This window comes from Penicillium waksmanii (assembly GCF_028829765.1).
Source record: "Penicillium waksmanii strain IBT 27052 chromosome Unknown utg000002l:1.0-3326099.0:1.0-3328782.0, whole genome shotgun sequence".
Lineage (NCBI taxonomy): Eukaryota > Fungi > Ascomycota > Eurotiomycetes > Eurotiales > Aspergillaceae > Penicillium > Penicillium waksmanii.
The window spans coordinates 2,688,553-2,712,422 of NW_026643249.1; the positions used below are offsets into that span (position 1 = coordinate 2,688,553).

The 23,870-nt window shown below is 45.0% G+C and overlaps 5 protein-coding genes across 5 annotated transcripts; 3 read left to right on the plus strand and 2 right to left on the minus strand.

Moving 5' to 3' along the window:
- Window positions 1–528: 528 nt before the first annotated feature.
- On the plus strand, window positions 529–1,185 carry N7481_002691 (Phospholipase/carboxylesterase/thioesterase; the record flags this gene model as incomplete). Its single annotated transcript, XM_057261910.1, has 1 exon — window positions 529–1,185. The coding sequence occupies one exon, from the start codon at window positions 529–531 to the stop codon at window positions 1,183–1,185; it is 657 nt and encodes a 218-aa protein (XP_057126842.1).
- A 1,794-nt stretch (window positions 1,186–2,979) lies between these two features.
- N7481_002692 (uncharacterized protein) lies at window positions 2,980–3,398 on the minus strand (the record flags this gene model as incomplete). The annotated part of the gene is made up of 2 exons (XM_057261911.1): window positions 2,980–3,061; window positions 3,115–3,398. The coding sequence occupies 2 exons, from the start codon at window positions 3,396–3,398 to the stop codon at window positions 2,980–2,982; spliced, it is 366 nt and encodes a 121-aa protein (XP_057126843.1).
- Window positions 3,399–10,251: 6,853 nt separating this feature from the next.
- N7481_002693 (tetratricopeptide repeat protein) lies at window positions 10,252–13,953 on the plus strand (the record flags this gene model as incomplete). The annotated part of the gene is made up of 1 exon (XM_057261912.1): window positions 10,252–13,953. One exon carries the CDS (start codon window positions 10,252–10,254, stop codon window positions 13,951–13,953), a length of 3,702 nt encoding a protein of 1,233 aa, XP_057126844.1.
- Window positions 13,954–16,885: 2,932 nt separating this feature from the next.
- Window positions 16,886–20,534, plus strand: N7481_002694 (WD40 repeat domain-containing protein; the record flags this gene model as incomplete). The annotated part of the gene is made up of 2 exons (XM_057261913.1): window positions 16,886–18,448; window positions 18,501–20,534. Coding segments are annotated over 2 exons (3,597 nt in total), but the record flags the coding sequence as incomplete, so codon positions are not given.
- A 1,659-nt stretch (window positions 20,535–22,193) lies between these two features.
- N7481_002695 (ankyrin) lies at window positions 22,194–22,421 on the minus strand (the record flags this gene model as incomplete). The annotated part of the gene is made up of 1 exon (XM_057261914.1): window positions 22,194–22,421. One exon carries the CDS (start codon window positions 22,419–22,421, stop codon window positions 22,194–22,196), a length of 228 nt encoding a protein of 75 aa, XP_057126846.1.
- Window positions 22,422–23,870: the final 1,449 nt, after the last annotated feature.

Consider the following 23,870-nt stretch of genomic DNA (forward strand, 5'->3'; position numbering starts at 1 on the left):
AACCCTGGCTGCAAGCTCTTTCTTCCTTGGTTTTTTTCTCTTTTCAGCCCATCCTTGGTCTGTCTGTCCTCATCTCTCACATTCCGACACGGTTAAAATGCCACGAAGGCCATATCCCACGCCGCTGGTCATGCAACCCTTGAGCAAAGACCATACCCATACGATCATCTCGCTTCATGGACAAGGAAGTAATTCGGAGCGTTATGGCCGTGAATTACTTGAATCTGCAAACCTTCAGTCGCGACTGCCCACCGTCAAATTCGTTTTCCCAACCGCGTCTAAGAGGCGCTCAATAGTACTTAAGAAAATTCCCATAAACCAGTGGTACGACAATTATTCCCTTGAGGATCCTGGTCAAAGAACAGACCTTCAAATCGAGGGGTTATGTGAAACCGCCGAGTTTATTCGCGGCTTAATCGCACAAGAGGCCCGGATTTTGGGGGAAGGGGGATACGAAGGGTCATTTTGTGGGGGCTCAGTCAGGGCTGCGCTGCGGGTATCTTCACTCTTTTGGGTGGGTGGCCGGATATGAACGAAGAGAGGTCTATTGGTGCATTTGTCGGATTGAGTGAATGGCTGCCATTCGAACAGCAGTTAGGCGAGATCCTCGGATACGATGGTGATAAAAGGACACCGCTGGGGGATAGCAACCATGAAGCATACTCAAATGACGGCGACATGGAAGATGAAGATTCAACCAGCAACGATTCAAGTAGTGACACGGAATCTGATTTGAGCGAAGGTCATGAGTCGGACTTGGGAGAAGATTTATTCCAGCAGCCCAGTCCGCCCCAGGATGACTTCGATCCTTTTTTGAATGAAGATGAAGATGAAGTACCGCTGTTCATTCAAGCCATTGAGTATGTCCGCGATATCCTTGATCTACCAGTGGCCTCAACAGACAAACAATCCTCAGAGGGTGGCCAACCTATTTCAAATCTATGTCAGCTACAAACGCCTGTGTTTGTTGGCCATGGTGTAGAAGACCCCAAGGTTTCTGTTCAACTGGGCGAGAAAATGTGCCGAGTTCTTTTAACTGGACTTGGGATGAATGTGACTTGGAAGGCGTATCAGGGACCTGGTCATTGGTATCGTGTGAATGACGAGATTGAGGATATTTTGAAATTTCTTGAAAGCCATGTAAAGGTACCGTTGGAAGAAGTCCCGCTTGTGCGTAGCACCTGATGCAAATTACAAGCCCCTACTTTTTAAGATTTACTGTTAAGACAAGATTTCGAAGAATGTCTAAATTCTCGACGACACTATGGAGGTCCATAACATACCCATAAGCTCTTACCTAAATTATTACTTAGCATATATCCCCGTCTCAGGGGATTAATAGTACATATGACCATAGGGTGTAGAGAACAGGGCTTCCCGTCCGCTCAGCTGTACTTAAGCCATATACTAAATGCGGTCAATAAACAAAGAGCCCTGGATCCTAAATTAGCGTTACTTTCTGTGTTAGGGTAAGTACAGGTAATCTAGGTGAGAATTCTGGAAACTGGGGTAAGAGAGGTGAGAAGACTCCGGAAGTAATTGTTTGCTTAGAAGCGCTTTTCTGCTTAGAAGCAAAGGATACTGTGTCAATATATACTTTATTTAGATTATAAGACAGTTAGCCACGTCATACTACTGTCGTCAGGTTTCGTGTAAATTCCAAACTTGCAGGGCAAGTTTCGTCTAGATGGGGGAGGATATAATCCCGGAACTGCCTACCAGGTCTACTACGCTTACCGTCCTACGCTAATTCCTTATGTATATAACAGTCGTTACCTACAACAATACAAAACCATGCAACTTCGTCCTCGAATCTCAGTATCTTGATTTTTCTTATCATTGAAGCCCATATATCTTCTGGCCACGAGGAGTGGCTTCGCAGAGAATACTTAAACTATTAGTGGTCTTTGAGAAAGGACTTATGTACATCAGCTTCAAGGCAACTTGCACGAGCAATTGATTAATCATGACAAATCTGCGTGCCAGATGAGAAAACAGAAGAAAATCACCTGGAAGCTTTTGAGGTGGCGGGATGAAATGCGACGAGAGCCGCCAAGGGCGAGAATATGGTGAATTCCTCAATTCTTGATGCTTTCAGCAGTCTTCGGCTCGGAACATTCAAACTCTAATCTGCTTTTCATGTCTCAAGTTTCTAAGCATTCAAGAGATATTTCCAAGGAAACATCTGGTATGAAAACATCGTCTCAATCGGAAGTCGCTCTCGGTCTCGCTTACTATGAACACTGGTTAGAGAGACGGCTATAATCAGGTAATCAGCTACGGAACGAAGTAGGTGGCGCTAGGGTGGCGCCAGGGTACTGGAAGCTACTCAATCCTTGGATATACCTCGACGGCTTCCGCGGTTCTCCTCTGGTTCATCATTGGCCAGTGTAGATGTTGTCAAAATCTCTATACGCCAGACTAGAAACAGAGTGTGTCAAGGAAATGTGATAATTGCCTCTAGAACATGACCATGTATCAAGATAATATTAATTTTCAATGCGCAATTTATATTCCGTTGATACTAAGAGTGTGCCCTCTCCCTGCGAACTATCTTTTTCTGATAGCTTCGCACTTAGCCAATCTTCTGAGATGATCCAATGTGCTCTTTCAAAGCTTTGTGATAGGCCAATAATTGAGCTAATCGCTATTGTGGACACGATACCGTAATACGAGAGCGAGCGATCTAAAGTAGTATAACACAGCACGTAATTGTTTTAATCCCTGAGAAATTCAGGCTTTTTGTACTATTTTCTGATACCAATTACAATAAACAAAACTGATCTGAAATTAACCTTGTAACCAAAGCATTTTTTTTTCCACGTCGAATAATGTGTTGAATCGCAAAGAAAACCTTCTTAGCCGTTCCTCTTCGATGTTCACGAAGCCCACGTATATCTATCTACGCAGGGCAAGGGTTATTCGTACCAGCTAAACTGTTTATCAGTATATTTTCACGCACTAAACGACACTGAAGCGTCACTCACGGCATCGGGAAGGTTTGTCTGAGTCCTTAACCCATCCTTTGGCGGCTAGGTACCAAACGCCAGAGTTGCCATTCCTATAGATACTTTTATCAGCGATGGAAATTACAAGGGGACTTGATACACTCACTGGTATTTGCATGAAGGCGTGAAAATAGCACCGACTTGCGACATGCCGGTCGAGGGGCTCGAATCGCAGGGATATTTGTAGTATGGGTAAGATCGCTGGACCTCGCATGGGTTCTTATGCTTGTCCCATCCGTGGTGATCATCCCAGTCTTTGTCCCAGTGCTTGTTGTTTCCTTGACCTCGCTCCTCAATCGCATCAAAGTCTGGCTCCACGACTGGTGAGCCCATAGCTATTTCTGTAGCAAGTGGAAGAAGCATTGCCAGAATATAGATAGGTGACTTCATATTGATCAAAAGTCAAGAATGAAATATTTTATGAGAGGGAAATTGGCGGAGAATGATTTGATCTTGGATACTAGGAGATTCAAAGGACTACAGAGGAACCTTCACTCGCTTTATACTCCATCCTGTGGCGACATTTTCAAGTATTTCATGCGTTGCATTGATAATGAGGTCTTGGCTTCTCGACTCAAGAATAGATATATGATGAGATCATCGCGATGGCAGCTCCTTTTCCGGCGAGAAACCGATTTAGACCGACCCAAGCTTTCATTCTCTGAATCAAAGATCGATTCATATTATACCTCAGAGCAATATTAATGAGATAGATCAGCGACAGGTGCTTGAATACTTTAAAGCCTATTTATTCCTGGGTACTCGCACTTCAAAGCGAGCATATTATGTTCTACAATAAATAGTGGGTGACTAGAAAACAGTGCGGTTTCTTTTACAATGTTATTGAACTAAAGTTTTTACAAAAGCTCGGCGAAACAAGTTGTTGGTACATCGATCTCAACGTCATCTTTCGCTTTCCATTATTGTAACATGTTCTTGATCTAGCATCGCAATGAAACAATTTGATTTACGCTCTAAGTAGAGCAGTATGGCATTGTGACTGCATTCGGAGCTTGGCCAACTTGACTGCCAGTCTGCCAGTCGAACGTAGGTCACAGGGTTTTGACTGTAACTCAATTAGGTTGGGTGCTCAAGATTTCCATCTAATCACAGTCACTTTGGTATTTTATCGCAAGATTGCCCAGGTGTTGACCTACGCCAAGCCAAGCCAAGCCATTCCGGGGAATCGAGGCGCAGCTCGTATTCCCTGCTTTTCTATACATTCAATCCATGGTTTTATACGAAGTAGACATGAGTTCAATGTAATTAATTTTAAATTGGAGAGCATCCTTCTTGTAGTCGACAATTTCCCTCTCTTGTCATTACTAGACGGAAGAGGTCCGCTGTCGTCTATATAGTTAGTAGAAATCTGGAGCCGGATCTTTTTGCCACATCAGTTGCTGTTTCTCTACTACTTGCCAATCAACGCTCGTGCCCTCAAAGCGTTTGTCAATATCCCGTTGGAATTGCACCGACAATATGATATTAGTATCATCTAGTCTCAGTCGCCGGCTGCGGGCTATCTTACGTCGTAAAATATCACCAGCCTCTTGTTTATTTCGTCCCAGTAGGAACTAGGCCGGAGAGCCAAGTTCTGTTTTGTGTCCTTCACCACAACTCGATTATTCGGTTTAGCTTTCCATTCAATTTGGTATTGAAAACAATCTGGGGACTGTTCATCATACGCATTATTATCATCAAGCCCGGGGAATGGGTCAAATCCTGACTGCCTGGAAAAGCCTTGATACGAGGACGAACGCTCGTCACCCGAGTTCTCATGATATGGCGAGGGGTAGACTACTGATGGCATAAATACGTGATTCCAGGTATCGGGGGGGTAGGGGCATAGGAGGGCGTCTGTTCGAGGCAGCAAGAATCCTCAGCATTCAAAGGAGTGTAAGCCATCCCCTTAAGGCGGACGTTGCCAAAGAAGAGTCCGGAAACGTCATTTTGTTGTCAGCTTCGATCAAAAACGTGTCTCGGACATCAATCAAAGGGGCTGGGGCGTCGTGTCAAAGCCCCTATCAAAGCTGGACGACCGGCGGGGCAGAACTTTGTAGCAAGCTCGGACCAACACCAGAATACGCGATGCTGAGGCCAGACACTCGATCCAGGACTCACTGTGTCAAAGATTTCTTCTTCTACGAGTCTGGCCGCGAGTAGGGGAGTAGGTGAAATAAGCTTCAGAGTGTAATAAACGCGGGAGGATGTTGGAGCACCGTAGTAGCTCCGAGTTGGCCTACTTTTCCCATTGACTCTAGCCTCTCACGTTATTCCAGAATCCAGTCTCAAATAGGCCATTATTCTTATTTCACAATCCCTACAACCACCTCAAGTTCACCAGCTGTCGGCGAACGATGAATGACCCAGAGCTAGCCAATCCTAGGAGCTCTAAGTCACGTGAATATGAACAAATATTAAATCTGAATTCGGCGATTCAAGGATTAGGATTCATTGGCATTCCTCGAATGCTCAAGCTTAGCACAAGAATTAAATGAATATCTTATCCAGACATATACTTCATTGCAAGTATACCTACAGGAAAGTGTCTTCTGCCAAGACTTACCTAAGCAATCTGATTCATGATGGCTAGACTTGGCCGAAGGCGATAAAACATTCCCAGCAGCTAGAAGTAATCTCTGCTTGACTTCTCCGATCCCTTATGTATGCCAAGCCTCTACGTATGCCAAGCCCCGTCATGTCGCTTGCGGAAGAATACGAAGCAAATAGCCCCCATGTCCTGTCAACCATACAGCCCTGCCAGCCAGTCTTCTGATCCCACGCTCTCGCTCTCGCTCTCGCTCTTGGCTCTCGCCCACTTTTATTTTCCAGCGGATAAAATCAACGAATCCAACTTGAGAACCTCCTGGTCTGAGATCTTGAACCGGGGGCCTTTTACCACAAAGTATCCACAGTACGTAATTTCCCTTGGCCCATAACTACATTTACGCCGGCGGATCAAACTTTATCTTCTGGCAGCTTTTGAATTTGACAGATCGGGAATGAGTCTTCAAGTGGCTAGATTGCCTAAACTGCGACAATTATATCATGTTGCCATCAGACCATAGAATAATCGAATCACTCTTGCCTTCCTGTCAGTGATACAGGGATATGCTAGCTCAATTGATGACACTTACATACCCTCTCTGAGCGTTTTTGTTTTCCCGCCGTTTTTGTTTTCCCGCGCCAAAGAATGTCAAAAATTTCTGTAACCATCAAAGAACACAAAGTCCATTGAAAGAAGATACGAATAGCAAAATAAGGGATACCAAATATCAAGTCACTCTCTGTGCTCCGCCAATCATCGCATCTTTAGCTTTCAGTTAACCCCGAAAAAGGCCTTTTTTGCTCGCTTGTTGGTGCTGTCGGCACCCTTTCCCAGTCTGTATCTCTTCACATCATAGCTACTAAACACATCAATGGAAAACATTTGAGCACTCCACTACCCACTTTTGGCATTCCCCCCATCTTGGCCAACGTCATAGATCTATAATAGCTTTCCCGTTACTTTCTCCTTAACCTCTTCTCTGCCTTCCTTTGGAGCATCAGTGAGTCGAATATGATACACAACGGTATCGTCTTGAGTTGTATCATGAATTGCCATATTGAAATTGCGGACGAGTCTGGCATAGGTTAGGTATATCTCCGCATACGCCAGGCTAAAAGTAGAATCATCATGCGGTGAGTGCCTGTGGTCCACAGTGAACGTACAAAAGCAAGTGTGTTAGGTAGGATCTTACTTGATACCGAGACACTGCCTAGTGCCTTTCGTAAAGCAAACAAGAAATTTATTGTCGTATTGTGAATCATATCGTATTGAGTGTCAGCACAAAATGAGACATTGTAAAATTCCGTAAGTCTTCAAGGCATCTTCTAAGGCGGGGTTCTCAAGGTAAGAGATATCTGGCGATCAGCATTATTCTACCTCTACTCCTACTACGCTTTCCGATGTATTTGTTCGTGAGTATATCTGTAACATAAGGCAAATCCCTTTCTGATCGAAACCTATATGGACAATATACAGGATGACTCATTTGATTTTGTATTATAACCCCGATGCTTAAGTCCTATATAATTTCGTCTCCTTATAGGCTCCTAACGGCAGATTAACTAAGGGGACCAATAAGTAACTTTAATAATACTAGTTTACCAAAGCCTGATTTCTATCCGGATAATTTGCTCCTGAGGGACAGAGGAATTTTGACTGTAATTATATTTAGGCTAGCTTGTATTAGATAGGTTAAGTTTAATATTATAATAACTGGCCTGAAGGACGCCTATTAGACTGAGGTATTTTAACAGGTTAATAGTGTAAATATCAGAAGTATTTATATTTAAATTACTGAGGGGGATATTTATATTTTAGAGTTTCCAGTCTGTTTTGTCTGCTTATAGACTTATATAAATATATCTATATTATTATAGTTGTTGTATAATATATATAGAACAATATAAGTATAGCCTACAACAAAGGCTCTATACAGGAATATATACTGGAAAGAGAGCTTCTTATAGTCAGAGCCTATCTGTAGGCTAATCTTATTAGACTAATAAGAAACACTCCCTCTGTTAAGAGGTATAGCTTTTGCTAATAAATTATTCTCCCTAAGAAACGGCTTTTTATATATAGTTAATACTAGCGGCGAGTTATTATATAGGACGTTTATAATCAATTCCTGAGTATAGTTTAGAAAAGGCCCTTTGAATATAAGGAGGGACTAGTACCCTGTTGAATTACAGTAGGGAAATTCAAACCCTCAGGGGTTTTTCCCAGTTATTTTGAACATCTTTCGTATAACGATTAAAGAACAACTGAAGTTTATCAATGGTACTGGGCTGATAAAGGTCACACCATTCCTATGTAGGATGAACACGGAGCCTATATAATGCTTGTTAGATCAATGCCTCTGAACGAAACGAAGAATACAAGATCCTACCATTTGTTTTCATATTGAATTTCTTCAAAACCTCTGAAAGAACTCATAGTGTACAAAAATTCAGGTGGTGGTATACCGGCCAATAATGTGTATTTCACTTCAGTCTGGAGGGTCAAGGCGTAATCCTTGCATGACAAGTATGATTCTCACCCGATGTCACCCCGTTCTCACCCTGTCCATTGCGCACTCACCCTAATCACCCGGGTCGCGCGACGCTAAAGCGGCGCTCACCCTATTCTCACCCGGGCGGCACCCACCGCACTACTGTCTGTGTTTTAGCCACACGCCGGCAGGTTAGTAGTATAGTGGGTGACCACATGCGAATCCCTGCTGTTGTATGTTTTTGTTCACCCATATTTATTACCCATATATATTGATTCTTCGGGAAAACTGCCTTAACATTCTACCCCTACCCCTTCAGGGTGTTCGCCCCCCCCCAGTTCACCCTGAATTCTCTGAACACCACTATGTTACACCTGAATATCCAGCACCTGCCTGAAGTACTGATGTGGGCTTCATCTCCTCGTGATGACATCTACTGTTTATGTGTTGTTGGTATCACTACGAAGGGATTATGTTTCGCCTGGGCGCAGTAATATTCTAGAATGAAATCCTTCGCTTTCATGAGAAGTGGTCTTCTTCTCATTCCTCAGCACAAAATTCTGGCGGCATTTGGTCTATGGTCCAAACCGGCCGTAGAAAGGGTAACTAATATTGGTCTCGTGTTCCCTCTCCGCAGCACATAATAGCGGGGTTCGGCCATCAATATTATCTTCAGGGTAAAATACAGCACCTCGCTCACGTGGTAGCTTCACGATTTTCGCGTTCCCGCTCCTTGCAGGGCAGAATAGCGGGGTCTGGCCATGAGTTTCGTTTGCAATATTTCGCTAGCGAACTAGCAATGTTTCTACTTTTTACTTCATCAGGAATTCTTGAGCTGACATCATACTACTCACCCTGTGCATATTTACTTAAAAATCCCCATCATACTTACTTAACCACCGAGGCAGTACGGGTCCATGACTGCATATTCTGCTCCTTTATCTTGCCCACGTATCAAATCGCTATTCAAGTTTATAGCCACCTGCGCCCATGGCAGTGGAACTAATAGGTAGTGCATTTGATGGAACCCGACAGATACCTTGCACCTGGCTTTCTTAATGCTAATAGACTGATCTTTGGAGATAATGGTGGTCTCAATAAGTTCGTAGTAGTCATGCCAACTTCAACTTTGAGTTCTTTGTCGGCACGGTATTGCTGGCCAATGATTTCTTCGTCACTTCCAGCTAAATATGCTGCTATAAATATGTTATTGCTCGAAAGAAGACCAGGCGTCTGTTACCACGTGGGAAATCGGTGTCAAATTTACCGTTTCAGTCACAATTTTGTTCCAAATTTTGCTTAAGAACGGCATTAAAAAAGTGAGACGCCCGAATATAGTGTAGGCTTTAGGGTGGAAAAAAAAAATCATTGGGCCACCCTGCACTGAGTGGATAAGCACAGTTCTTGAACGTTTCAAGTGCCTTGTCCATGGTTTCATGGACGGAACGTGCCGTAGATCCATTGCGGTGCGGGCCCATCAGGTACGCGTACGAGGACCAACCTAGTCATGATCATTTACTCCATCGTTTTGTAAACAACCCTCGGAAAGATGCAAAATTGTTTGGAATAGCACCAGATGCCCCTTGAAACTGAGAAATGAAAATCACTCGCTGGCCTGTCCGATCATCATGTCGGAATTGAGAGATCATTCATTTGAACGTGGCTGAGCGGAGATGAGCTGCATGGGGCGACCGAGAAACCCCGCAGCCGTCGCACTGACCTCCAGCTGCCCAGCTCAGAACATTCAAACCAAACGAACTCGAACACCCACGAATTGACATGAATCCCTCTCATTATCATGAACTCTATCTCGTTCGGGAACTCGAACCATGGGTTCCAGGTGGGCATAAACAATGGACAGATCAGATTTTCTGAATTTGAGTTCTCGCCTGGTAAGATCTAACAAACACATCGCCCGCTCCTCGTTCCACTGGCTAAGCACTTGCTAATGGCGATACTATTCTAGCAAGATCTAGGACTTCCCGGAATCCGAGTTTTACCGTGCCTTTTCGACGAGATAATGACTTCATTGTGGACCAGAAGCTCCTGGACCAAGTCAGCAACAAGCTCTCTATTCCTGGATCTCGAGTGGCTCTGACTGGACTGGGTGGTATTGGGTAGGTCTTCCAAAAGTGACGTGCCCACCCCAAAGGATAGACCGCATACTCACATAGAGAAGAAAGTCCCACCTAGCAATTGAATGCATGTATCGCATTCGTGACAAATCGCCAGAGACCTTGATTTTCTGGATTTACGCGAATAGCGCGGCCCGATTCAATCAGTGCTACCGCGATATTGCCGATAATCTCGATATACCATATCGAAATTCCACCGACACGAACATTTTTCATGTTGTTCATGACTGGCTTGAGAAGCAGCAAGAAAAATGGATCATTGTTCTCGATGGCATGGATAGTGATTGTGATCTTCCTCAGACAACCCCAACAGGAAGCCTAGAAGGCATAACGAACGACGAAAAAAAGACTTTGTCTAACCCACTTGAAGGCTTTCTACCTCGGAGCCCCAACGGCTCTGTACTTTTGACCACAAGAAGCCTACTTGTAGCTAAGGAAATAGCCACAAATGATGAATTCATTGGGATGGAGCCTATGAGCGAGCCTCTCGCAATGGCACTCTTCTATAGAAATCTCGGTCAAAGCTCAAATGATGAGAGAGTCAGCATACTTGTCAAAAGACTTCGCTTTCACCCACTCGCGGTTGTCCAAGCAGCCCTTTTGATCAAGTCTCAACCTCAATTGAGCATATCAACCCTTTGTGACCGGCTAGATGCTCATATGCCAATTCAGGATACTGCTCCTCGTTCTAATCCGCTTCATAGCATATTGAACAGTACATTCAATCACATTAGACAAACAATGCCGGAAGCCTCAGAGATATTGTCATTGATGTGTTTCTTTGAACCTCAGGAAATCCCTAAAACTTTTCTTGAAACACGAGGAGACAAAAGCCTCAGTGAGAATGAAGAAAGCATTAGAATGAAGGTCTCCACTCAACCACTGAATCAAATCTACCAACGGCATTGGCCACGTGCAAGATTAGACGCTTCCATCGACATACTCGCCGATTTATCATTAATATGTGTCAAAGACTCAAGCACAATGGCAATGCATGGCTTAGTGCAACAGGAGCTGAAACGTCGGCTCGAGTTAGAAGGCCTAACCAATCAATGGTTAGCACAGTCTATCAAATGCCTTTGCCATCAGCTGCCAGAAATGAACTTTGAGAGTACAAGTGATTGGCGGTTTTTCTTCCCGCATGTGAAGGCTATGATAAAACAACGTCCAATTGCGGGCCAGAGTGAACCACTTCTCGAATGGGCAACCCTACTGCACAGAGGCTCGCGCTACGCGTGGACTATTGGTGAAACAGTAGACATGAAGCGAATGGCCACGGCTGCGGTAGAGGTGAGACAGGAATTGCTAGGTCCTGATGATCCAGAGACAATTGATGTTTCCACGTCTGTCATCTTAGCTTATCTGCTATTGGGCCAGTGGGGTGAAGCAGAGCTTTTAGCAGAACAGCAGACGGAACGCTGCAGCCGTGTGCTAGGGGATGAACACCCTATTTCCCTCTTTGTCACAGGCCAATTCGCATTGTCAAAATGGTATCAAGGTCGATGGCGTGAGGCAGAGCTGCCAAGTTTGAAGTTGCTCGACATAGCTCAACGCACGCTCGGTGAGGAGCACCCAGATACTTTGAGCATCATGAGCAATATTGCGGCGACTTATGATAACCAAGGTCTATGGGAAAAAGCCGAAAGATTGAACTCACAAGTACACGAGAGACGCTTGCGAATTCTAGGTGCAGAGCATCCAGACACATTAACTAGCAAAAACAATCTTGCAGTGATTTACGAAAAGCAAGGTCAGTTGGAAAAAGCGAGGACGCTCATCATAGCGGTGTTAGAGATACGCAGGGATATCCTAGGCGCAGAGCATCCGGATACTCTGAGTAGCATGAGCAATCTTGCCTCGGTTTATCATGCTCAAGGCGAATTTTTACGGGCCGAGGAGCTCTCTCTCCAACTGCTTGAAATCTATAAGAGACTCCGCGGGATTCAACACCGAGACACACTTGTGGGGATTGATAATCTGGCAAGGATCTATCGAGACCAAGGTCGAGAGGATGAAGCCGAGGTACTCGGTGCGCAGGTGGTTGAAGGAAGGCAAAAGATCCTTGGTTTAAACCATCCCGATACTTTGATGAGCCTAGTAAGCCTGGGTGCAATATATTCGAGCCAGAGGCGGTGGGATGAAGCTGAAGCAATCCAAGAGCAAGCCCTGAAAGGCCAACAGATAACACTCGGCCTTGAGCATCCAGATGTCCTTTCTAGCATGGATTCTCTAGCATCTATCTACAGAAGTCAAAGGCGACTGGAAAAGGCTGATGCAATGTACCGCCAATCAATAAAGACCCTCAAGGCCTCTCTTGGGTCGGGCCACACAAGCACCGCAAAGAGCCTAGGGAAGTTGGCCTTAGTTCTCCTCGATCAAGGGGAATTTAAAGAAGCGGAATTGTTGCAGAAAGAGTCAGTCGAAGTCATCGAGAATGCACTTGGCCCAGACCATCCCGATGTTTTGGAAGGCATGAATACCCTGGCCTTAATATTTACCAAGCAGAAACGCCCCCATGAGGCTGAAAAAGTTCAACGTCGGGTCGTAGACTGTCGCAAGACAATCTTTGGCATGGAGCATCGAAACACCCTAGATAGCATGGAGATTTTGGCGGTTTTGCTTTTTGACATGGGTCAATGGGAAGAAGCCGAAGGACTAGCAAAGACAGTCACTCAAGTCCGAGCAAAGGAGCTCCGAAAGCATGGTCCGAAGGCAACAAAAGCCACTTTACTACTTCAGAAAATCTCTCAGATGAAGTTGGCTCGAGGTATATCTCCTGACGAGGATGGTGACTCAGATATCTCCGATTTCGGATCCGTCATTAGCAGCTTGTCCTTTACGGGCAGTAGTTCTTCAGGTACATCCCTCGATAACTCAATTGTCACATCCGCTGTTGAAGTCTTCACGGCCTCACTCCTGGGTATGGAAACATTTCAACAAGTCTGCAGGTTTGCGCTTGAGGAAAGCGGCTACTCAAAGATGCGCATTCGGAGAAACCTGGAAAAAGCCCTTGGCCGCTTTGCATCCCATTTGACTCGCGAACCTGAGTTAGGAGTCGAGCCTCATATCATCAAGTTTTTTCGTGGTTCACAGCTCAGAATAGCAAGCCTTACTATGCAATCACTCGGCAAAACGAGGCCCTCCGGGCTAGAGGAATCCAATATTCGCCTAGTCGAGGAAGAGAGTTCTAGAGCCAAGGTCTTGGACTATCTTCAAACACGAGAAGATTCATCTCGGCTAATTCGAAATGAGCAATTCGATGTAATTAATTTCGAGCCACATATTCAGGGCAAGACAGAGGGTCGTGACGAAGTAGATTCTGACTCCGACTCCGAGGCAGATTCCATTCCCGATGCCCCAGAGATCGCGGAACAGACACTGGTGGACGATCTTCAAAGAATAGAGCACCTCATTTTCCACTCAAATGCTTTCCAAATTATGGAGAGAGAGTTTCACGATTTTGTCTTTCCGTCTATGCGATCCATTCTCTTTAAATGGATTTTGAAAAAGCGGAGGAGTGGAGAATTTACGAGTACACAGCTCCATAATCTTGAAGTAATAGTGAGTGAGCTGCAACACGTCGGGCCGGATAAGATAGCACTGAGCTTTGATGAGGATTATTCGATCTTAAATACCATCAAAGGCAAATGGGAGGCATTTACAGCGGAAAGATGGGACTGGTGGCCTCTCAGGCCCTACATGCGCGCTTTAGCAAACGATGAGGCTCGTTTACACTGGCAATGTGTGAGTTTGTTGATTTTGCTTGTATGATGTTTCAATGATCGCCACTCAATATTAATACAATTTGTCTAGGATTGTGGTGAAGCTCGATGGGTCGAAGTCCCTTTATCATTTGCAAAAAAGGTCACTGGCGCTACCAAGATTTTACCTCCGACAAACACCACTCTCGTCTCACAAAGCCTAAATACCAGAATGAGCCAGTCTGGCCAGCCCCTAAATCAAGGGCGGCGGGGAACTCACAATTCAGTTCCTCGCAACCCTCAACTTGGATCCTCCCAACAGCAACCAGGCCCGGGAAATAGGCCTAATCGCCACGTGTTTCTTATTGTGACGAACTCTTCCCCCTTCGGACATTCAAAACGACTTGCCCAAACTTCAGTCAATTTGATGGATGATGAGGATTTCTTTTCATGGGTTCGATCGATGTACTACGCCCATCGAGGGTTTTTTCCAACCTGGTTTGGGATCTACAAGTATTCACATTGTGCATTTTTCAAGGTACGTTCATGGTTGCTTTGTTGAACTAAGATAGTCCTACCTCAATCTCTAATTTTGGAATAGTTCGAGAGATTCTTACAGGCTGCATATGCTCCCTTGACCGCCGAGTTTCCTGGCCCGCAGCAAGCGTCTTATCATTTCTTCCCCAAGCCCATCTTCCCTGACCCGCCAGTGTCCCCACATGAGTTCAATCACTGGTTTCTGTATCACTCTTGGTACAGTCATATCTCACGTAGTATATTGAAGAGAATTTGGAAGGCATATTCGATTAATGCAAGATGCGGAGATGTTGTTAGCGAAAAGCTTCCAAAGCGAGACAGTCACCTTGAAGAACAGGATTCATCGCGTGAAATATTTTGGGGCTTATACATCGTTGAGGAGCGCTCGATATTGATGTTGGCGGCTTACAGTGCAGTGTTTTTGACTCCTTCATTCTACTTTCTATTTGCGTGGTTGTTTCAATGGAGTCATTACGGAGATCTCCAGAATGCTTCTGTTCCGCTATCCGTGTCAATTGGATTGCTGGGAACCTTCTGGGGAATGATTTCAGTGACATCCCCGAGATTTTCCAACGATAATTCAAAGCTTTCTTGAACGTTGGGGTACCAATTCTTCCTCATTCCAATTCAGTGTGAGTGCATTCACTGAAGGTCACTTGCTGGGGCTTCCGAATATTCCAGACTTGATGACTAGGAGCGTGAGCTGGGATGCATCAAAATCAATCTAATTTGACGCCAAGGACAGAAGCACCATGGTCTGGTTTTAAGTTTGGGAGTTTCGGACGTCGTCTAGCATGGTCCAAGGCTGAGCACACGGGCCCGGTGGCAACCATTGGGTAAGAGTGACAGCACAGACGAACTGCGCGTCTGAATCGACAAAGTGAGCTGGATGAGCAAAGTCTGTGAGAAGAGACGGCTCGACATCGAAGATGGTCGACATTAGCTTGGTAGCTTTGGAAATCGGACGAGGCATCTATTTTCGTGCCAATTAAGTCCCTTTACCCCACTACGAATGCGAAATACTTCATTAATTTCGTCGCAATAAATTGGGAAGATAAGATCTGCACATGGGGACTGGTGAGGTTTTCCAAACATTCATGAAGAATCTCAGTCAGCTCGAGGTTGACCTGCTTCTTCACTTCATCGCAACGAGGCAGAATTTATAGTCGAGAACTGTTGATGGCATGATATTCCTGAGAAGAGGTAAGAATGATGGTGAGAGCTGAGTCCCATGAAGATAGTGAGTAGTAGATATTGCAGTGTGTGAGCACTCTTGGGAAGCGGTGGATGTCTGAAGGTAGCGAAGGTGAGGGCACATAAGGAAGGTGCTCGCTGCCTGTTGCGTTCAGAGTCGCTCCTTTCCTCTATGCTCTAAAGGCTACAAAAAATTCTATATATTCCTCTTTCCCGTTGTATCTAGTACATACGACCATAGGGTGTGGAGAACAGGGCTTCCCGTCCGCTCAGCCGTACTTAAGCCACGTACTAAACGCGGTCAATACTTAAAGAGCCCTGGGACTTGAAGTATTGTCGCGTTTTGTGCTAGGTTGGGTGCGGGTGATATAGGTGAGAATTCTGGAGATTGGGGGTCAGACCGGGTTAGAACAGGGTGAGAGCAGGGTGAGAACGGTGAAATTAGGGTAACAGAATTCTCCATTATCTCTATACCATTTCGCTGTAATATGCATCAACTCCAAGGTGAACTTTCTATCTGCTAGCCTTGCGATATTTGATCTCTTACTATTCGAAATGATGGCCTTCCGGAGAATATTCAAAGCAAATATTGGGTTGAATACAGGCCTCCGCAACACTAGGAATTGCGAAGAGTCTACAGCTAAATAAGTTGGTCATGAGACAGGCTCTTCGGATAACATGGAAAGGGTAGAGCAAACGCTTAGAGTGTTTGTGGTTTCATTGGTGAGCTGGGTAGGACCACCCGATAATGACGAACCTAGAATCATATCGCACGATTGCGATTTCTTGCAGAGTTTGGCCGAAGAAGCGATGTGATGGCTTCGTTGATTTCTGTTTGATCATAATGAGCCCATGCGAGGTATTGAACTGGTAGGACAGTGTGTATTGTATGAGGGTTCTCAAGCTAGGGAATACAGGCTATCTAGGTGGCCTCGATCGCTCTATTTTATAAATTACGTGAGCATCTTGTGTAAATAGTGGCAGGGTGGAGAGCGCGGTCCGAGAATTATTGCGCTATGCGAAGGCGGCCGAGATCCGGAAAATAGATTATTCGACCCGGGAGGCTATGTTACTTCGGGCCCCCCCGCAGCAAGTGTGCCCAGAGGGCGAGGAATCCCCGCATCTTCTCCAGAATGCTAACAGGCAGTATCATGGATCCAAACATATCATTTTCTGGCTTCAATCACGGATCGCAAATAGGGATAAACCATGGCTCGATCACGAACGAATTTCACATATCCCAAGGTATCTGAGGAGAGTAATTTCTCAGTGTCGACAGTGCTGACTTTCAAGCAGATCTTGACCATAAGTTGGCAATCGTGCCCGGGGCAGCCTTTGACTCCTATGAGAATCAGCATAAGGACGAATGTCTCCCAGGCACACGGACCGGTATCCTCAATCAAATCAAAGAATGGGCTGCATCCCCGTATAGGGAAGCAATATTCTGGTTATATGGAATAGCTGGAACAGGGAAGTCGACTATCTCTCGAACAATCGCGAAATCTTTCAGCGAAACACGTTCACTTGGAGCAAGCTTTTTCTTTGAGAGAGGCGAAGGGGACAGAGGAAATGCGAGAAAGCTCTTCCCAACAATTGCAAGGCAACTAGCAATTACTCATCCCTTGCTGATGCCAATTCTGCATGAAGCAGTCAATGATAATCCAGGCATTGCAGCAAAGGGACTACGGGAACAATTCGATAAACTCCTTTTTCAACCACTCAAGAAACTTCCCCGATCTAATACCTCACTTCAGACTGTGGTAATAGTTATTGACGCATTAGACGAATGCGAGGGAGATGGTGACATACAGCTTATACTTCAACTTCTCCCGCAACTCCAAAAGGCAACTACAATGTGTCTACAGGTACTTTTGACAAGTAGACCTGATCTATCCCGCTTCGGATTCTCAAAGATGAACCTCGATCATTATAAGGATTTTGTTCTCCACAATATTCCTTTAGAAGTGATTGAGCACGATATAACCTTATTTTTCTATCATCGACTTGCAGAAATTAGGGTGCTACATAACCTACCCACAGAATGGCCAGGCAAGAGAGATCTCCAAAGGCTAGTCACTTTATCCATTCCATCATTCATCTTCGCTGCCACTATTTGTCGTATATTTGAAGATCTTGATTGGGACCCTGCCGATAGCCTTTCTTCAATCTTGACTCAACAAGATGATCGCACAAGGCTGGCTGGGACATATCTGCCAGTCCTTGATCGTCTTCTTGACAGACAAAATAAGAATCAAAAAGAACAGCTAGTCTTGCAATTTCACCAGGTCATCGGTGCTATAGTGGTCTTAGAAACATCACTTTCTATATGCGCACTATCGAGGCTTTTAGGGATTTCTCAGCGGCTTGTACATCTTCGACTAAGTCCGCTTCAGTCAGTACTAAGAGTGCCAGACAATGACATAACACCTATACGGCTTTTTCATCTGTCTTTCAGGGAATTTCTTCTTGATCCAGATACCAGGACAAAGACCCCACTCGGTATAAGCGAGATCGAGGCGCATAATATGCTGACCAGAAAATGCCTACATATGTGTCAAAAACTAGAGGAGAATATCTGTCAACTACCGAATTATGGGAGCCAGAGTGTGGAAATTGACCGCCAAACTATCAATGATTATCTTCCTCCAGAGTTACAGTATGCTTGCCGGTACTGGGCACATCACCTAGTGCAATGTAAGGAGTTGACAAACATAGCCTATGAAGCTCATTCATTTCTCCAGACACACCTTTTGTTCTGGATAGAGGCAATGAGTCTATTAGGCCGTGCGTTAGAGATATCGGGTATCCTTGACCTCCTTCAAACAGCTATAGGGGTAAGTATTCAAAGATACTCTTTATTATCTGCATCTGTACTAATAGGCTTAGGGGAACGGCCCTTATCCGATTCTACAATTTTTCCACGATGCTAAACGTTTCGTTCTCAAAAGTCAACATATATTTGATCAAGCTCCACTTCAGGTCTATCGTGCAGGACTTGTATTCTTACCCCGGGCATCAATAATTCGTACAATCTTTGCGGATAAGCATTCTCATTGGATAAGCCAGTGCCCATTGGTTAATGAGACATGGAGTGCAGAATTACAGGCTCTCGAAGCCCATTCAGATTCGGTCTTATCGGTCACTTTCTCACCAGATGGCTACCTTGTGGCATCTGGATCTAAAGATCAGACAGTACATCTCTGGGATCCAGCAACAGGTGCAATCATACAAATTCTTTGGGGCCATTCTGGCCCAGTTAATTCATTATCCTTCTCGTCTGATAGCCACCGACTAGCAACCGGATCTGATGATAACACATTGCGGGTCTGGGACCTAGCAACGGGTGAGGAGCTATATATTCTCGAGGGACATTCGAACTCGGTCTTATCGGTCTCGTTCTCACCTGATGATCGCCTTCTGGCATCTGGATCTGAAGATCAGACAGTACGCCTCTGGGATCCAGCAACAGGCGCAATCATACAAATTCTTGAGGGCCATTCTGGCCCAGTCAATTCATTATCCTTCTCATCTGATGGCCACCGACTAGCAACAGGATCTGATGATAACACATTGCGGGTCTGGGACCTAGCAACGGGCGAGGAGCTATATATTCTCGAGGGACATTCGAACTCGGTCTTGTCGGTCTCGTTCTCACCTGATGATCGCCTTCTGGCATCTGGATCTGAAGATCAGACAGTACGCCTCTGGGATACAGCTAAAGGAGCCTCGAAACAGATTCTTGATATCTATTCGAGCTCATTCAACTCGGTTGTGTTCTCGCCTGACGGCCAGGTACTAGCTACTGGTTCGGCCAATTGGGTTGTACGACTCTGGGACTTGGTGACAGGTACACTACAGAAGACCATTGATGGCCACATGACCTTGGGCTTCAGTCTGTCGGCAGCGTCTGAATCTGTGGCCTTCTCACCCGACGGCCAGCTACTGGCATCTTGCTCTGCCAATGAAACAGTCCGCCTTTGGGACCCAATGGTGGGTGAGATTACTGAAACCCTTGATGGAGATGACCTTGAACCTCCGGTGGATTTTATGGCATTTTCGCCCGACGGCCTTTTCCTGGCATCCGGATCCTTCGAGAGTCCAGTAGTGTGCCTTTGGAACACAACTACCGGTGCCCTTACCCATACCCTTGAGGGGCATTCCCGATCTGTAAATTCGGTGACCTTCTCGCCCGATAGTCGAATACTGGCATCGTCCTCTAGCGATGGAACATCACGCCTCTGGGAATTACCTATTGGAACCTTAAAGCAGACATTGAGTTCCCAACACGGTTCAGTCCACTCGGTGGCTTTCTCATGCGATGGTAAGTTACTAGCATCTTGCACAGATGACGGGATCTGCGTCTGGGACCTCACGAGAGGCACAATATACCAGACTATTGATTGCAATTCGGAATCTACTTACTCGGCGGCCTTCTCATCAGATAGCAGTCTACTAGTGGTTGGCACAGAGGATGGGAGATTGTGTATCTACGACGTTGCAACCGTCGAATTATATCATGAAGTTGATGGTCATTCGGATTGGGTTAATTCTTTGGCATTCTCTCCCGATAACCGACTACTGGCGTCTTGGTCTATGGATGAAACTGTGTGTCTCTGGGCCTTCGACAATGGTGAACTCTCGGAAATTTGGACTTACGAGATAAGAGACGATACTTCTGGATTTTTCCAGGACGGTTTATATCTACACGCCGGTTTAAGTTCCCTTGATGTTGAAATGTCTTTTACAAATTCTATGTGTCCTGACATCTCCATTGAGGATGGGCAATGGATAAGTTTAGACGGCGAAAGGATTCTCTGGCTACCTGTCGAGTTCAGACCTAAACGGTTCAAGATTAATGGTAACAAACTTGCTTTGGGACATGCATCGGGGAAGGTATCTTTTTTCCAGTTTTGTATATAAACTTGATTGTTTTCTAGATCAACAGTTGAAGAATGATATAGCCATGTACCAGAGTAGAGGGACGGGGTAGATTAGGTGGTAATACGTAGAGGATACTTGGAGAACCACGATAGAAACCCTCGAACTACCCAAGTGCCGTCGGTAGGCTCGCTCGCGTATGGCTGCGATATTTGATTGTGTGTATCTCGGCTAGACCGACCCGTTTACCACACTACATACAATACGTGCACTGTGCGGGTATTGTTTTGTGCGTCTGAGATCGATCTGCTTGCTCACACTGATAGCCAGCGAGATCTTCCATCTTTCAATGCATAATAAGATGCTTCGGAAGTCTAAGGTAGTATGCTTAAGGTCTTATATTTCCTACTGGTATGAAGAAACCTAGCTAAAGAAAGATTTTGGCCAAGAAACAGAATTCTGAGAAGAAGGAATTCTTGAGAATTTACTCTAATAACTTAAGGATTCTTAATAACCTCTTCCTAAAATCTTACTTTTAAGAAAGCTTTCCCAACAAGCTCATCCCGTTTTCACCGTGTCTATCACGCACTCACCCTAATCACCCTAATCACTCGAGTCGCGCGACGCTAAAGCGGCGCTCACCCTATTCTTACCCGGGCGACATCCACCCGACTACTAACTGTAGGATAGCCACACGCCGGCAGGTTAGTAGTATGGTGGGTGACCACATGTGAATCCCTGCTGTTGTATGTTTTTGTTTGCCCATTTTTTTTATTCGTTGGGTTTAATGAATGCCCTTGCCGCTTTACTTTTCTGTCCCTTCATTTGAACCCCATGAGTCCCGCGGGATTACATGGCCACTTGGCTAAACCCGCCGTGCTTTTTGTCATTGCATATAATCCCTGCCATGTTGCCTTGTTCCGGTCTAGAGAGCTAACTACATTGCTGCCTTAATCACTGTTTGGTCCCCGATTGGCTATCTCACATCAAAAGACGTAGTGAAGCTTTTGTGAGTAAATTCCTGCTGCCTACCCTCCACTCACTTCCCTGGATTAGTGAGCCCTGCAATCGCCAGAATCGACCTGCTGCGTTGTACCTCTACTTCACTAGGTAAACTTGTAGTAAAATCAGAGTGGCTTTGCTTTGACACTTTGACACAGTGAAAGTAAGGTTGGCCACACATGATAGGATCGTCCTATCAGCCTTGATATGTACAATACAAAACTACTGATAAGAAGCTGTACAGGGCTTTAAATATAGAAAGCGGAGCAAGAGAACCGTCATCCTATCTGTTTTCTTGAATTAGTTTATGATTGATCTTGGTTCCTCTTTCAAATTTTGACGATCACCCAGGAAAAAGGCGATGGCTATTAATGAATGGAACATGTTATATTCTTCCGTATAGAATCCCATACAATCTGAATAAAATTATAAACGCTGGCCATATATAGTAGCGTTTGCAGGATCTTATGATTCAATAAGCCATACCTGTGGTGTGAAGTGATAAGAGTATTAAGGTCTGAAGCTAGGCAATAGTATGGTACGTGGACAACATGGGAGGCTAGTATTGAGTATGATCAGAAGGTCCTAATCCCATAAGACGAAATATTTTCACTAGATTGTTAGAATCATAGTGCCACACCGCTTTGTAGGCGATGTGATAGGGCCCCTTCGTTGAAGTAGTTTGACAATCATTTTATATCATCCTGATAAGGCAACCTGGAGAGCAATGCAAAAAAGTCTGGTCCGTGCTCTGAGTAGTTTGACAATCTCTTGATGGCCTCCTCGTGAGACGGCCTGGAGAGCATTGCCATAGTGTCTGCCCTGGATATTGATGTCTGCTCCCTGGTCTAAGAGTAGTTTTACAATCTCTTGGTGGCCTTCTGATGAGGCAGCCTGGATAGCACTGCCATCAGAGTTGTCCTGCATGTTGATAGCTGCTTCTTGGTCTAGCAGTAGTTGGACAATCTCTTGATCTCAATCATGATTCTCGAGATGTTATTGAGTGGAGCGAAATTCTAACATGACTGCGGAGGTGACGGAAGGTTAGCGTCACAGCCCTCAATAGCTACCTGAGATCTAGATCCCCGCTTACATCACCACTACGGGGCCATTCCTTCCTTGTGGAGCAGATCTCGAGAATCTTGTGGCAATTAACCAACTACTAGTCAGAAAGTAGCTGCGAACCTGTTCTGATCGATACAATACGGGTTTCCCACCAATCAAGACCGTTTCTTTCTTGGCAAATCTCGGAGCGGAAAACAGGTGAAAAGTGACATCCCATGGAGTTCTCCTCTCATGGGGATCGAATCTCCTACCGTCAAAATTACCTCGAGGCAGAGAAAATACCTGGTTGTGGAAGTTAACCTGTCGCCGACTTCTACGCGGTTTCTTCCTACTTTATCTCGCTGAGTGTCAACGGGACAGTCTCAATAACAGCTCCTATCGGAAGATGAGAAAGGCTAAGCAGCCAGTGAAATTCTGTAATCCAGCAGATTGCCGATCACGATTTTGAATATTGGTTAGGAGAGCTCAGACCGGTCAAAAAATACTCACGTGTGTCAAACTGCCTTCCTTTCATTCACTATGTGCCCACACCGATGAAAGCATAGCAGAGATGTATGTTGAACAATGTGGACAAGGGACACCCTTTTTCTCAGTCTATTAATTTAATACGAATAGCAGATCACTCTAAAGCATGCCTGGCACTGAGTCAGGTACCATAATTGTATGTCACTTCATATTTCCTCTGTCCCAGGCTATCATTCGGGCTTCGGGCTGTATACCTAAGGTTTAGAACTAATAATATATAGATAACAAACTGGGTTCTGTTCTTCCTTGCCACCCTCGCTGTTACAGCCCGGCTATATGTCCGACTTTTCCTCCGAAAGACACCGAATCTGCTCGCAGAGGTCCTCGTTGTAATGGCTTGGTGTTCTATACTTGTAGCAACCGTCCTGTACACTATTATAGTGAATGGTGGGGCAAGAACTGGTTTTATGAATGATCTCTATACACGGAGCAGTTTGCAAGAGGTGAGCAGACCATTATATATAAGCTCCGAAAGGCTCTAACCATGAATGCAGCTTCTTTATGTTAGCGCCTTCTTCTGGATCACAGGACTATATTTTACCAAATTCAGCATGGCGATTTTTTATTTTTACCTCTTTCCCACAATTATGCCTCGGCTGCGCATCGCGTTATGGATGGTAACCATATACATTATGTTTGCATTCATTACTTCGCTTATCATTCTTCTTACGTGGTGTATTCCGATTCGAATAAACTGGTTAGTTTGCTCTCCATTTGATTAGGAAGCTGAAGGTACTTACCTTTTTTTTTTCTTAGGAATCCACAGAACCCATGCAGTGCACTTGC